The sequence below is a fragment of the Carcharhinus amblyrhynchos genome, chromosome 20 (assembly GCF_965287045.1).
Source record: "Carcharhinus amblyrhynchos chromosome 20, sCarAmb.v2.hapA, whole genome shotgun sequence".
Classification (NCBI taxonomy): Eukaryota; Metazoa; Chordata; class Chondrichthyes; order Carcharhiniformes; family Carcharhinidae; genus Carcharhinus; species Carcharhinus amblyrhynchos.
In genome coordinates, this window is record NC_137343.1 from 44,673,377 (window position 1) to 44,689,822 (window position 16,446).

Genomic DNA, 16,446 nt, shown 5'->3' on the forward strand with positions numbered 1-16,446 from the left:
CAGTGGATAGGCATATGGATAACATTGGAATAGTTTAGGTTAGAGGGTCATTAGATTGGTTCCACTGGTCGGCGCAACATCGAGGGCCGAAGGGCCTGTACTGCGCTGGAATGTTCTATGTTTAGACAGTTCCAGATCCTTTGATTCAAGTCCTTTTTAAAAATGGTTTCAATTGAATCGTTCATGGGCTTTCCGCTATCACTAAACTAGTTTCCCCAAAGTATCTGCCGATAATGCATTCTCCTCAAGTCGTGTTCTCCAAGTTAGCATGTATGCACACTTAATCCTGAAGAGTTTCTTTTGTTTCGCAATCCTTTTGCTTCATGTAGTTTCATGTGCAAGAAAATAATATTTGCATTGTTCGTATTCGTATGCCTCTTTTCAATTAATTCAAAGGGGCGGCACGGTGGCACAGTGGTTAGCACTGCTCACAGTGCCAGAGACCCAAGTTCCATTCCCGGCTTGGTTGACTCTCTGTGTGGAGTTTGCACGTTCTCCCCGTGTCTGCATGGGTTTTTTTTCCGGGTGCTCTGGTTTCCTCTCACAGCCTAAAGATGTGCGGATTAGGTGGATTGGCCATGCTAAATTATCCATTAGATTCAGAGGGATTAGCAGAGCAAATACACAGGGTTACAGGGATAGAATGGGATCGTTGTCGGTGCAGGTTCGGCGGGCCGAATGGCCTCCTTCTGCACTGCAGGGATTCTATGGTTTGCTCTGACGAAGAATTGAGAATTGAAACCACCGAGCGTGAATTCTGGGACAACCCTTCAGGACTTGAATGGGAAAACATTGCAATGCCAAGATGAAGAGCAGAGGATCAGCACAATTTGGAAGTATCTTTCCAAAAGCTCAAAGCCGGTGGATTTTTATGCGGAAACGTTCTATGATTATTGCTTCATATCAGCTGACATTCTCATTCTATTGGATTTATGGTTAAGATTTTTTATGTTGCAACGTGCCAAATGCAACGTTAATGGGCGTTAATATAGTTTCTCACCGAGCCCACGGAGAACAAGGGCCAATAATCAATATAGACTGATTTTCCGGCCCCGCCCGCTTGGGGACCGGAAATTCCCGCCAGGAGGCAATGGATATTTTAATTTTCAGTTGCGTTGTCCCTCCCGCCCAGATGTGTTTCCACAATGACTACTTAGAATCTGATAGAGTCGTTTCCTATTTATATAACATAGATACCCTGAGGTGGAGAATCAATAGCTGACAAGGGACCGAACAGAGCGACCTCGGCTGTAGTTGTCAATTCAATATGAATCATTTCATTCAAAACTGAACACAAAAGCAAATAATCGAGATTAACCACGCATTGATTAGAGTCGAATGCATGTGTTATTTTCTGACAGCAGTGTTTCCAATATTTATCGCAACTTCTAATTAATTAGTTTAGAAGTTCCTTTCACCTCCTCAGTTCCTGCCACATTGTCTGTGAAAGCCTACATCAGACTGGGTCAGTTCAATGAAATTTCTCTGTTTATTCATTATTTTCTGATGCCATCATCTCCTTCATATTGAAAGTCTTATTAAGAATGTGTCACTGCCCCCTTTTCCATGTCAGAAGATGCGGACATCTTCTTAGCTTATATATTTCTGAAAATATGAGTCCCAGTAAGGATACAATACTAACGAAATTTCGTTGTGTTCATTTCTTTTACATTTTGGTTTCCAGTGATTCGACAATGACATCAGTTGATTTAATGTGGCGATTAAATTTTATTCAGCACAAGCAAAACTTTACACATTACAGAAAATGATTCTAAATTTTACAGGTATACTTCAGAATTATATTGCCTCATGTATGCCTTGGTTAGAAGCCGCCTTTATATCACGCCACCTCCCATCACATTCCATACAGCAACTATAATTAATATTAAACAATTTCAAATGATTTTGAGGGCTTATTTTAAATCCCAATATGTGATTGCATTATACTTACTTCATCTCCACCTACCACTATCTCTCTGTGCCTGCTTTCTATTCTATTTTCATTCATTTCGCTGAGTAAGCATGCTTTAGGACAATGAACAATTTTGCTTCGAGTCACCGTGGCTTTTCCTTCACTCACCAACAAGTGTCGCTGTGGCGCAATTTTAACTGAACCCGAACTACCTTCCAAATAGTTTCCAAGTGCAGTGACGCTCGTTAAACTAAATGCATAAAAAAATCAAACGAATCGAATATCAGGTGAAGTGAAAATGAATAAATATTGTGAAAACGATATCCTCGCACTGTTATGCCCTGAGTGATGGGGTGGCTTGCAGCGCAAAACGAAATACACAAGACAACCAAAACTTCCCTGTACGAAATGTGGAAGTCATGTGTTCAGCAGCTTGGATCATGTAGATCAAGCCCAAGACAGGAGGTGAGAGCCCTGTCTTGTCAGCTTGGATCGGGAATGTCTCAACTTGTTGGGACTCTGAATTTGACTGGATTGAATTGGAATAAAGAATATTAAAAAATCTGTTGCAGAAGGAGAGATTCAGACAGGCTTCCTTTTCCGCCCATATTTATAAATAAAAATCTATCCTTGCTTCCAAATGTAATGTAATTTAATCCCGTTCGATCATTTTACACATTGATCTTTCACATTGACGCTTCGGAACATCACAAAGCAGGACGCGATAAACGGAAAATTTAATTAATTTCCTCGGGTTGCAATTGCTGCCATCACATTTTTCCCAGTAATAATTCCAATGATATAGTCGCTTCGAAACCACCGATTATAGTAATTTCTCAACAGAATCTACATTAGGAAAAAAACAAATATATTCAGTACTACAGTGGCAGACTTTTTTTTTCTGGGTTAAACTGTATATCAGAAAGCAATCGGAATACAAAATTACCGTGTACATTTCAGAATATTACCAGTAACAACCATGTTGTAAACAACGCTCTAAGGCTTTGTGGACATTAACATATAGACAACCCTCCTTCGTTACAACTATTTATCCTCCTTTATCAAACATCGTCGTTGCTGCCGCTGTGGGTACAGATTCTGCCAGGGTGTCGCCAGCTGCTCTGGCACATTTGCCATGATCTTGATGTAGCTGGCAGCAACTGTCAGGAGAATAAAGAGTCAAAGATGACAAAGGGCCATCTGGATTCGAATGGTCAGCTCTTTTCTCTCCTTACAGAGGCTGCCAGACCTGCTGAGATTTTCCAGCATTTTCTCTTTTGCTCTGAGGGTCCAGCATCCGCAGTAATTCGCTCTTATCTTGATGTGGCTGCCAATATCTAAACGTATTTGTACTATTAAGCTTCCCATTCAATCTCCCCAAACCGTCGAATTAATGAAATGGGGTCCCGTCTTAAATATTTATTTCTTAACTGTATTTAAAAAAACAACTTCAGATAGTGTCGCTGTTAATAAATCTTAATCAAGACAGAATGTACAAAGGCTCGCTAATCGATCACGGATTCATCGTTTGTGCAAAAGGCAGAGCAGAATAAAATAGTTTCCCAGCTTGGTGGAGCTGTTAGAGAAGTGATATTGTCAGCCCGGAATGTTTGCAAAGCACTCACTGTCATTATTCGTGATGCTGCTAAAGTGTCAATTCCTGAATGCCTGATAAACAACTTTCCCCGCTGGATTGTGGAGGGCTTTGGACCGACTGAACAAGTCCTCTTCACATGGCATTCCGAAAATGGTCATCTTTGGGTTCCCGGAGCGCCTCCTTCGAAAAGGTTTCAAATCTTCTCAGAAATATTATCACAAATATCAGAAGAATGGCCTGGATGACGATGAAGATGAAGAGCCCAATCTGGCACATCACAGCCATGTCACAGTACCAATCCTTGCAACTGGAGGCAACTTCATTCTCCGTTAGATATATGATCAGCCTCCCCTGGAGCTCCGCTGGCGATGAGCACCTTAGGTTCTTGTACTGGGTTCGAACTTCCTGTTTGAGAAGCCAGGATCTCAGGTACAATATGTTGCAATCGCATACCCATGGGTTATTTTCCAATCTAACTGACCTCAGGTTTTTCAGGTTGTCAAAGAGGCCATTGGGGATGGAAGATAGTCTGTTGTTGTTCAGTTTGATTTCGGTAATGGCGGCCTCAATGTGCTTGGGCACTGTGCTCTCATCCAGACCCCGATCGCTGCAGTCCATAGAGGTTCGGGAACAGTTGCACGTTTGCGAGCATTGGAAAGCCGCCACTTGGACTAAGGAGAGAAACACAAGGAGAACTCCTTTGTGTCTCAGCAGTGACATAATCTGGAATAAAATTCGCAGGGTTAGAACATTCCAGCGCAGTACAGACCCTTCAGCCCTCAATGTTGCGCCGACCAGTGGAACCTATCTAATGACCCTCTAACCTAAACTATTCCAATGTTATCCATATGCCTATCCACTGACCATTTGAACGCCCTTAAAGTTGGCGAGTCCACAACTGCTGCAGGCAGGGCATTCCACGCCCTTACTACCCTCTGAGTAAAGAACCTACCTCTGACATCCGCCCAATAATTACCACCCCTCAATTTAAAGCCATGTCCCCTATATGTAGGGTTAGCTCGAAGAATTATGGTTATATTCCTTTGAATATGCTTTTGCTAATTTTTAATTTCACAAGAAATATTACAAACGGGATATAATCAAGAACTATCCATTCCATCCAACACTTTATTCCATTTTTATATCTCCTTGCCAATCATGTTTTTCTTATCGTTACAACAAACTAAGATATTTTTTCCAAACCTGCCATAAAATATCCCAGCTTAGATGGACTAAGTGTCACATGCCATGGTATTTATTAGGTTTAATGCCTCGGTTCCCTTCACTTTCTTCCAGTCGATATGTATCAGCCTCTATTATAATCCCTATTCCTATTAGTTGAATTAAGGGGAGATCAAGTTCAGATCCAACACTCGGATAAAAGTATCTTAAATTGATCTGATTCAAACAACTCCTTCACTTTTCTTTCAACTTTGGGTGACGACGTTTGACGAAGAGAGGGATCTCTGTCCCAGCTGATAAAGGGAACGGATTAAGCACAGTCCAGCCGTTGGCTTGTATAAACAAACCCAGCCCTTTATCGTGTTAAGACTTACACAGGGAATGCACTGGAGCAAAGCAACGAGTCACAAGAGAAATTTGTAAATGAACTGAGTTCTCTAGTTATTAACCATTTGAGTTATAGGCATATAATCCTTACAGTGCAGAAGCGGGCCATAATAGCTTGGTTAGTTAAAATTTATGCATTAATTTGTCCAGATAATAATTCCGAACAACAGTTTTAGAATCATAGAATCTCTTCAGTGCGGAAGGAGACCATTCGGCCCATCGAGTCTGCAGTGACTCTCCGAAAGAACATCTTACGTCAATCCAAACAAAAAAAGAAAATGCTGGAAAAACTCAGCGGGTCTGACAAATCTGTGGAGAAAGGATAGAGCCAACGCTTCGAGTCTGGATGTGGGGCCAGCCAGACACGAAACATTAGCTCAGTTCTCTCTCCACAGATGCTGTCAGACCTGATGAGTATTTTCCAGCATTTTCTGTTTTGTTTCGGATTCCAGCATCCGCAGTATTTTGCCACTAACCTCGCCCGCCTCCCACCTCGCCACCTCTCCCCCACACCACCCTCCCCCCCCCCCCCCCCCACCTTATCCCACAACCTGGCACCATGGTTAATCCACCTAACCTATACATCTTGGGACATGAAGGGGAAATACAACCTGGCAAATTCACCTAACTTGTAAAGGGTTGAAGTTGCCTCCATCACTGCTTGCAATTTCCAAAATGCATTCTTTTAGACTATAATGCTGTATCTCACTCTAACTCATTCTCTGACCCAAAACTGCGAACCCTTTTAATAACAACAAAGTACCGGTGAAAATCCGCAAATAAGAATAGAAGAATTCTATAGAGAAGCATAATTACCGTTTTGACTTGATAATAATAACGTTATGGAAGTGAAAGCTAGCTGTTCTCCTCTCCACAGACGCCGCCTGAACTGCTGAGCATCCTCTCGTTTTTATTTATGAGACATTTACCTTCTTTAGTATTCCTTTCTTACTGAATTGGACGTCTTTTTATCCCCCCTAGTCGTTTTAATCTTGCTTCTGACACAATGCCCTGCAGCAATCGATGTGAAGCTCTCCCGGGCCATCACGTCCTTTTCTCAAAACAGGCTTATCGGATGCACAGTACATCCGGCCACTGTTGATGAGTTGGCGTCATTTTTTCCGGGTTATCTTTGACACCCTCTTGGAAATGCATCTTATCTCAGCACGGCCAGGGAGTAAGTTTCAGACCTTTGCAAAAAAAAAATGACAGCAATTGTCTCTGTTGTTACCCTAATGCTAGATCTGTAGTGCCTCTCCTCCGAACAGAGTCGCAATGTCACTGGACTGGTAATCCTAAAACCTGTCTGAATGTTCAGACGACCTGAACTCAAATCTCACCGCGGTAGCTAGGAGGATTTAAATGTAATTAGTAAATCTGGGATACAAGTTTTCAAAAAAAATGTCTCCTGGAGATCAATCTGCCACTGGCACTTGAGTACACAGGTTTCCAGCCTGTTAGTTACTTTCTGTAAGAAGTCTCACAACACCAGGTTAAAGCCCAACCAGTTTATTTGCTGGTAAACCCACAAGCTTTCAGGGTTTGCCCCTTCCTCAGATGAGACCATAATAGTTTGGTTAGTTAAAATTTATGGATTTTGTCACCCGACGAAGGGGCAAACCCCAAAAGCTTGTGGGTTTACTATCAAATAAACCTGTTGGACTTTAACCTGGTGTTGTGAGACTTCGTACTGTGTTTACCCCAGTCCAACGCCGGCATCTCCACATCATGACAGTTTCTTTCAAACAATGCACATTTTCCAATTGTATGTCCCACTCAAACTTTCGAATGGTCTGACCTGAGGCTCTCCTGGGCAGATATACCAAGCCAGCCAACAAAACCACATCTCCTTCTGTCATATTTTTTCATTATTTTTCAGGATGTGGACATCATTGGCTGGGGCAGCATTTATTGACCATCCTTAATTGCCCTTGAGAAGGTGTTGGTGAGGTTGTCATTACCAGCTGCAATACATGTGATGTCGGTCCCTTCATATTGTTTGGGAGGATAATCCAGGATTTTGACTATGAAGGAACAGTGATATAGTTCCAAGGTGTGTGACTTGGAAGTTAACTTGCACATTATGGTGTTCCCATGCATCTGCTGCCTTTGTCCTTTTAGGTGGTAGAAGTCATGGATTTGGAAGCTACTGTCCAAAAATCTTTGACCTTCAACAATATCCTGGGAGGATATCTGATGTCCTTACACTACATATTGTGTAAATCCAGACCCAGGGCCTTCTGAAATGGCCAGTCAAGCCAATTGCATGAAACCACATCAGAAAAGTCAAATAGAAATTCTCTCCCAACACTCTGTGTGTGCCTACACCACATAGACACCAAGAGTTTAAGAAGACAGCTCATCAGTACTTTCTCCAGGGCAATTAGGAATGGCAATAAATGGCAGCCTTGCCCGGGGTGACCATGAATAACATGAAAAAAATGGAATTTGACCAGTATTTTAGCAGTTGAGCAAGGAATAAAATTTACAGGAAGGTGAAATCAGACAATGGTAAATGTAGAATGCAGTGAAAGGAACCAGGGATATACCATACTGCCCTCGGAGACTATTCCACTATTCTTCTGGGTAATTCCTGATCTTCTGACACTACTCAATTTTGCCAGCTGATCTCCATATCTCTCACTTTCCTGAGTGATCAAACATTTGTCTATCCCAGCCTGAAAGATGTTTGAAAATGGGATGCCCAAGGCTCAAAGGGTTATAGAATTTTAAAGATTCACAACTCTGTGAGTGATGGAATTTTGCTTCATTGCAATCTGAAATGATTGTACCCTTATCCTATAACTACATCCTCGTGTTCTATATTTCCCAGCCAGGTTAATAACCTCTTAGTGCCTACCGTCTCAAACACCTTGAGAACCTTCGATGTTTCAATGAGATTACCTCTCAGTCTTCTAAACCTCAGTGCGTATAGTTCCAATTTATTCAACCTCACATGACAGGACCACCTGCTTAACCCAGGAACAAATTTAGTGAACCTTCTTTGTGCAGCCTCCTGGGCAAGCATATCCCTGGAGAGCAAAATTGAACATAGTACACCAGGTGTGGTATAACCTAACTCCTGTACAATTGTAGAGAGACTTTCTTATTTTTGTCCTCCAATTCCTTGCAACAGTGCCATTTGCTTTCTGAATTGCTTGCAGTGGCTGTATGCCAACTTTCTGTACAGAGCTTGTCTAATTTGATCCAATAATGAAATATTGAGAATTCCCATCCAAGCATTCATGAATATAATTACATAACTGCTTGCGATAACTATAATGTGCTGAGTCTGACACTACATCAACACTGTATAAAGAATGGATGGTAAATGCTGAGATTGTTGGAAATGCCATAAGTGTAATAGTGGAGAAAGCTGCTTTTGTCCAAGCACAAACTAAATATAAGGGCCAGTTTACATGATCTGACTGAAAATATTCATCTCAACTGAACTATTCCACTTCACTTTTCAGCTGATGTACAGCATGAAGTGTAGAAGGAAATGGAAACAAAACTATAATATAAGTAAGGAATTACTTTAGTTTACTTGGTGAAATATCAGTGCACCAAGAGACTAGGAAGCATAGATACATATATGTGTTTATGGTGTCTCAGGTAATTTTTTTGCCTTTCTTGAAGTTCAATTTTTTCCAGCTCTATCCTCCTACCTGTTCTTGATCTTTTCCTTGAAAACTGTGACGTGATCTTGGCCATCTCAATTACTCTGTTCCTCTCAGCCGCTCCAACCTGTCTCCTCCTGAACTTGCTGCACTCCATTCTCTCAACTCCAACCTTGACTTTGCTATCAAACCTTCTGACAAGGATGATGCTGTTGCCGTGTGGCATACAGATTTCTATCTTGCTGAGGCAGAGAGCCAACTCTGAGACAGTTCCTCCTGAACCCTGACATCACCAGCATACATCAGGCCATTGTTTCCAGGACATTTCCTGACCTCATCTCCTCTGGAGATATTCTCTCCTCAGCTTCCAACCTCATATTCCCAAAACCCTGCATAGCCCACTTCTGCCACCTTCCCAATTATACAAGTGAGAGGAAATTGGCAAGCTCTCCAGACTTGGTCAAGATTTTTGCCATCAGTATTCTTCAATTCTCATGCCTCCTTATTTTCCCCATTTTGGGCTGAGATACCATTAGGTTCCTGGCTTGAATCACTCATGCTTCCTTCTCTGGCTTTGGTTTCTTGGCTTTCTTGATTGGTGCCTTTTTGCTTGAGCTGCAGATAGGACAGTACACTTAGTTTGTGATGATCTCCTTACACTTCAGGACTTAGGACCAGTTTGCAGGACATATTGGCTTTTGGTTGACTGGATGGTGCCTAGCTGAAAGTGTTGGTAATCAGACTGGAATTTCCATTTTGTATCTGCTCTTGTCCGCTTCTCTTTAGTGTACAAAATTTTGAGGGCCCTAAATAAGATAAAGACTTGTTTCCACCTAATTGAGGGGTCAATTACCGGAGACATAAATTTAAAGTGACTGGTAGAAAGGTTAGACGGACATGAGGAGAAAGGTTTTCACCCAGAGAATGGTGGGTGTCTGGAATTCACTGCCTAATTGCTGGCTGAGGCTGAAATGCTCACCATATTTAAAAGTTCCATGGACCTGCATCTGAAGTGCTGTAAACTGCAAATCTATGGAGTAGGTGCTGGAAAAAGGGATTAAAAATGAATGGTGAGCTTCATTTTACACTTTCTTTCCAGCACAGACACATTCATTGGAATTTTACACCCCTACCAGCCACAGGACTCAGAGTGGGTGAGGGGAGGACAATGGGAAGGTCCATGGACCTCAGGTGGGACTTTATGGTTCTAGGTTGAGCAAGGCTGTAAATTCCTGCCCATTAAGCTTAATGGCCCCTCTCTGCATTATGACATTTCTATGGTTCTATGGTTATATTAAGGTATTCAAAAGAGTAAAACATGGGAATGGTCTGGTCGAACTTGCCTTGAATTTGCCTTCCCTTGAGAAAGAACATTTAACATTAGGAAATCACCATTACATGGGTGGTCAAATATTTTCATGACCAAAATGGCTCCCACTCTTAGATTGCGACCAATAAAACTTCCAGTGATATTTCAACTAACATTATTGCATTTGATCCCCAATCTCCAATCCATCATTCTTCTTGTCACATCTGCTCTTTTGTTGCCTGTTGCAATATTTCCTATTGCATTATTAACATTTTAGATTGTAATGGGGTCCATTTCCTCTGGCTAGGTTGCAAGAAACAGGTTTGATGAGAGCAGGCTTTCAAAAATTGAGACAGGTTTCTCAAACAGATGGTTCTCAAAATATTCCATAGAGAAAAACCTTGATCCAGTTTGTATTCAGTACATTTTTGTGAACTATATATGTAAAATCAGCACATGGAGTAATGTTTTGTGTTACTTTTGAGGGGCTTTTGCAGATTTAAATGATAATATGATTCCATACAGAACTACTGCATTTCTTTAGAAGTTTTACTGTATATCATACATTTATCTTGATGAACATACAAACATACAAATTAAAGGCAGCAGTAGACCCTTGAGCATGCTCTATCATTCAACAAAATCATAGCTGATCTTACTGAAACGGCCCATTAACCCTTTATGACATTTTACCCCCTTGCTTAGCAAGAATCTATCTCGCTTGGCCTTAAAAATATTCAAAGACTCTACTTCCACTGCCTTTGAGGAAGAAAGTGCCAAAGACCCACTGAGAAAAGAACACTTTGTCTCTGTCTTAAATGAGAGACCTCTTATTTGTGAACAGTGATCGCTCAGTCTAGATTCTCCCACAAGAGGAAACGTCCTCTTCACGCTGACTCTGTCAAGATCCCTCAGGATCTTAGAAATCTTAATCATCACCTCTTACTCTTTGAAAGTAGTGGATGTAACCCTAGCCTGCCCTCATTAGATAACCTGTCCATTCCTGGTCTAGTAAACCTTCTGTGAACTGTTGCTAATGCATTTGTAACCTTGCTTAAGTAAGAACACCAGTACCGTACACAATACTCCTGATGTGGTCAACTCTCATGTAGAACTGAAGTATAACCTCGCCACTTTTATATTCAATTCCCCTCATAATAAACAACAATATTCTATTAACTTTGATGACTTGCTGGACCTCCACACTGGCCATTCAGGATTCATGCATTAGGATGTCCAGACACCTCTGAATCTCAGAGGTGTGAAATCTCTCAATTTTTTTAAATAATAAGCTTTTTTATTCTTCCTGCCAAAGTTGACAACTTCACATTTGCCCGCATTATACTCCATTTGCCAGATCTTTACCTACTTCCTTGATCTATCTATATCTGTTCATTGCATCTTTATATCTTTTTCACAATTTACTTTCCCTACCGCTCTTTGTATCATCAGCAAATTTAGCAACCATACCTTCACTCCCTTTTCATCAAAGTCATTTGTAGGAATTGTAAAAAAGTGAGAATCAATTCAAACTGAGGTATCCACATTTTCTTATGTGACTAGACACAGCCGATGGAACAGATGAAGTATTTCATTCTTGAAATAAGAACACAACTGCTGACAAATTTCAGAAATCACCAGAGATGTCCCATTAAACTTAATCCCTGAATAGTTGCAACTCTCTACAATATATATCACCAATATTAATGAAAAGCTAATTCTGTTTGGAGAATGGCAGCATTACCAGGGGAAGGAGTAGGCCATTCAGGCCATCAATCCTCCATCTTTCCCACACTATAGCCATATGAAATCATTGAATTCCTACAGTGCAGAAGGAGGCCATGCGCCCAATGCATCTGCATCATCTCTTCAACAGAGCATCTTACCAAGGCCCACCCCCTCCCAGAAACCTCACATAACTAACCTGGTAATCCACCTGGTCTACACATCCTGGGACACTAAGGGGCAATTTAGTATTGCCAGTCCGCTTAACCTGCACATCTTTGGACTGTGGGAGGAAACAGGATGACCAGGAGGAAACCCATGCAGAGAATGCACAATGCAATCCCTCTTGTAACCACACATCCCCTGATCTCCATAACCTACACATCTTGGGACACTAAGGAGAAATTTTCCACGGCCAATCCACCTAACCTTCACATCTTTGGGAGGAAACTGGATGACCTGGAGGAAACACTAGTAGGCAGAGGGGGAATGTGTAACTTCCACATAGACAGTGTACCTTTAATACTGCAATTCCACAGTGCATGATTCTGTTAGTTGCCCATTTTTTTGAGATCAGTTTAGACTGTATCCACAAATCTAATAGTAAAGTTGAAATTGTAACAGAATTTCACCTGTATCTTTAGCTATGAAACAGGGGTTCTATTGTCAGCATTAAATTTTAAAATATACGGCTGCTTAATGTAAACTGATTGCTAGATGATGCCATCATAATTGTGACCATTATAAATAGCTAAATACTTATTGTAACATCAGTAACATGTTAGAACAACTGAGTTCCAGATTCGATTTGATTTACTATTGTCACATGTATTATTTCTTGAGCACTATACAAAACATACTGTACATAAAGAAGGAAAGGAGATCGTAGAGAATAAAATGTTACAGCCATAGCTAGGGTATAGAGAAAGATCAACTTAATATATGGTTGGTCCATTCAAAAGCCTGATGGCAACAGGGAAGAAGCTATTCTTGAATACATGTCCTCAGACTTCTTTATCTTTTTCCCGATGGGAGAAGGTGGAAGAGAGTATGTCTGGGTTGCACATGGTCCTTGATTATGCTGGCTGCTTTTCTGAAGCTGAGGGAAGTGTAGACAGAGTCAGTGGATGGGTGGCTGGTTTGTATGATGGACTGGGTTTCATTCATGACCCTTTGTAGATTTTGGCAGCCATAGATGAGCAGTAGCCATACCAAGCTGTGATACAACCAGAAAGAATGCTTTCTATGGTGCACCTGTAAAGGTTAGTGAGAGCTGCAACAGACAAACCAAATTTCCTTAGCCTCCTAAAAAAAGTAGAGGCATCAGTGGACTTTCTTAACTATAGTGTCAGCATTGAAGGATCAGGAGAGATTATTGATGATCTGGATACCCAGAAATTTGAAGCTCTCAACCATTTCCACTTCATCCCCATTGATGTAGATAGCAGCATGTCCTCCATTATGCTTCCTGAAGCCAATGACTACCTCCTTCATTTTGTTGACATTGAGGGAGAGATTATTGTTGTTGTTGCACCAGTTCACCAGGTTCTCTCTTTGCTGTACTCCTCATCAATGGTACAGAGATACAGCATCAGATTAATGTGATGAAACTAACGGAAGTATGGGCTGACAAAATTGGTTTTTGACTGAGTAACTTGATGCACAGTCAATAACATTATGAAGTTTTGCAGTTATTCATGTCTTGAGACACTGAGACAGCTCCGGGGCTTCATGCCCTGGCAATGTCTGGGGGGTTCATCCTGATGCTCAGCTTTGAAACTGTGATCAGCCCAGCAGTTAGTGTCACATATGGCTTTCATTACAAACACATCTTGCCTCTCCCTCCACTTGGTGATGACCCAATCAATTAGATATCATCTACATGGAATGGGGGCACATCCAAAGCATCTTGTTGTGAATAAGAAGATGGAGAACTGTGTTCATAGAATCATAGAACCTGACAGTGCAGAAAGAGGCCCTTCCACCTATCGAGTCTGCATCAAACACCATCCTACCCAGGATCTACTCCCATATTCCTACATATTATACCCACTAATCCCTCTAACCTACACGTCCCCGGACACTAAGGGGCAATTTCTTAGCACGGCCAATCAACCTAACCCACACGTCTTTGGACTGAGGGTGGAAACCGGAGTACCCGGAGGAAACCCACGCAGACACGAGGAGAATGTGCAAAGACAATGACCCGAGCCGGGAATCGAGCCCAGGACCCTGGAATTGTGAAGCAGCAGTGCTAACCCACTGTGCTACCCATGCCCCCTGCGTTGGTGATTAATATCTCATGTTCAACCCTGCAGCAAGAGGAAACCATTGCTGTTATAACTGCCAGCACCAGTTCTTCTGCTGACCCCTCCTTCATTATCTGTCTAGCGATCTGCACCAAGTCTTGCTTGGGAGTCTCCAAGTGTGATTAGCTTGTCTTTATTTGCAGCATTATCAATCTTCAGATCAAAGATCAATAGCAAGAGGGGGAAGGGCAATAACTAATACATTCTATCAGAGGAGAATCATTTTCCTTTACAATGCATTCATGCTCCAACAGAAAGAGTTTTGCATTCTGGTTAATAGTAACATAGAGCCTGAATCTAGAGTCAAGGCCTTAACTGAAGGCAATTGTCTCACTTTCCAGTGGGTTTTAGCCTTGACACGCAATTCAAAATAACAAATGGAGAGTTCTTCTTATATTAAAGAATTTGCATTTATTGCAAGTTCCTCCCGTAAATGTAATACATCCTAGAGCCCTTTTATCTAATAGGAAGTGTTCTTGGGATGTAATCTGTGTAGCGTGTCCAATGCAATCGCCATATGAATTGTTCTCTTGCAGTAGCTTCAGCGAGGTCATCCTCAGAACCTCTTGGAAATGATTCAAATAGAGCTTTCTAACCATTTATAACATTTCCCCTTCCGCTAAAGTGAAATCTGGAGAAGTCCTGCACAATTTCAGGGCCCTTGCATCTGGAAAACACTAAGTTTGATTTAACTTGATAAAGATCTCAATGGACTCGAGTCAGAGGCTACGTGCAGAGCAAAGAAACACTCGATAGACACTGACCTGCCAGAGTTTTCAGTGAAAAGTATAAAACCTAAGCTGAACAGCAAATAAAGGATTTTCAATCTTATGCTAAACTGTGGTTCAGTAACAATCTGGTCAGAGCACAATAATAGGAGCAGGCCATAGAATCATAGAATCCTACAGTGCAGAAAGAGGCCATTCGGCCCATCGTGTCTGCACTGACCACAATCCCACCCAGACCCTACCCCCATATCCCTACATATTTACCCACTAATCCCTCTAATCTACACATCTCAGGACAGGGAGGGGCAATTTTAGCATGGCCAATCAACCTAACCCACACATCTTTGGACTGTGGGAGCAATGATGTGGAGATGCTGGCGTTGGACTGGGGTAAACACGGTAAAAAGTCTGACAACACCAGGTTTCAGTCCAACCAATTTATTTGATAGTAAACTCACTAGCTTTCAGGGTTAGCCCCTCCGTCAGGTGAATGGAGAGTTCTGGCCTCAGACAGAGCACATAAAGCACAGTTTAAACTGTCTGTGCTTGAAATGCTCTGTCTGAGGCCAGAACTCTCCATTCACCTGACGGAGGGGGTAGCCCCGAAAGCTAGTGAGTTTACTATCAAATAAATCGGTTGGACTGAAACCTGGTGTTGTCAGACTTTTTACTGTGGGAGCAAACCAGAGCAACCGAAGGAAACCAACGCAGACACGAGGAGAATGTGCAAACTCCACAGAGACAGTGACCCGAGCCGGGAATTGAACCCAGGAGCTGTGAAGCAGCAGTGCTAACCACTGTGCTACCGTGCCGCCCTTGGCAGAACTTGCCACGGGCAAGTTCTGAACCATCCCTGAGCTTTGTCTAATTCTGATCCAGGGAAGTGCTTTGTCCAGTCTCCTACTGTAAATTTGTTAGGAGATTACTTAGACACATAGAAACATAGAAGAGCAGGATGAAGCAATTTGGCCCTTCGAGCCTACTCTGCTATTCATTACAATCATGGCTGATCATCCAACTCAATAGCCTAATCCTGCTTTTCCCCATAACCTTTGATCCCATTCACCCCAAGTGCTATATCTATCCACCTCTTGAATACATTCAATGTTTTGGCATTAATTACTTACTGTGGTAACGAATTCCACAGGCTCACCATTCTTTGGGTGAAGAAATGTCTCCTTATCTCGGTGCTAAATGGTCTACCCTGAATCCTCAGATGTGACCCCCTGGTTCTGGACTTCCCCACCATTGGGAACATCCTCTCTGCATCTACCCTGTCTAGTCCTGTTAGAATTTTGTAAGTTTCTCAGAGATCCCCCCCCTCATTTATCTGATCTCCAGTGAAAACAATCCTAACCTAGTCAAACTCTCCCTCATACATCAGTCCCGCCATTCCTGAAATCAGCCTGATAAACCTCTGCTGCACTCTCTCAGCAGCAAGAACATCCTTCCTCTAAAAAGGAGACCAAAACTGCACACAAGTGTGGCCAAGGCCCTGTATAATTGCAACAACAGATTGGGCTGAACTCAAGAGGAAAAACTTAAATGGTCACTTCCATCATTTCTCTGGGACTTTCCCAGAGCAACACCGCTCAGGAAAATCCAGGCCTGTGTCACGGAATACAAACCAAATAATGGACCAACACCTTTAAATAAAACCCACTACCTAAAGTCAGA

General features: G+C 42.0%; 1 protein-coding gene across 1 annotated transcript; it reads right to left on the reverse strand.

Annotated features, from left to right (window-relative positions):
- Positions 1–1,708: 1,708 nt before the first annotated feature.
- gp1bb (glycoprotein Ib platelet subunit beta) lies at positions 1,709–6,085 on the reverse strand. Its single transcript, XM_080208759.1, has 2 exons — positions 5,895–6,085; positions 1,709–4,232 (listed from the first exon to the last, which is right to left on the reverse strand). Exon 2 carries the CDS (start codon positions 4,227–4,229, stop codon positions 3,642–3,644), a length of 588 nt encoding a protein of 195 aa, XP_080064885.1. The 5' UTR covers positions 4,230–4,232; positions 5,895–6,085; the 3' UTR covers positions 1,709–3,641.
- Between the last annotated feature and the right edge of the window lie 10,361 nt (positions 6,086–16,446).

Bases quoted from the DNA above. Each gene is read 5' to 3' on its own strand.
- gp1bb (XM_080208759.1), bottom strand. From the start codon at position 4,229: ATGTCACTGCTGAGACACAAAGGAGTTCTCCTTGTGTTTCTCTCCTTA.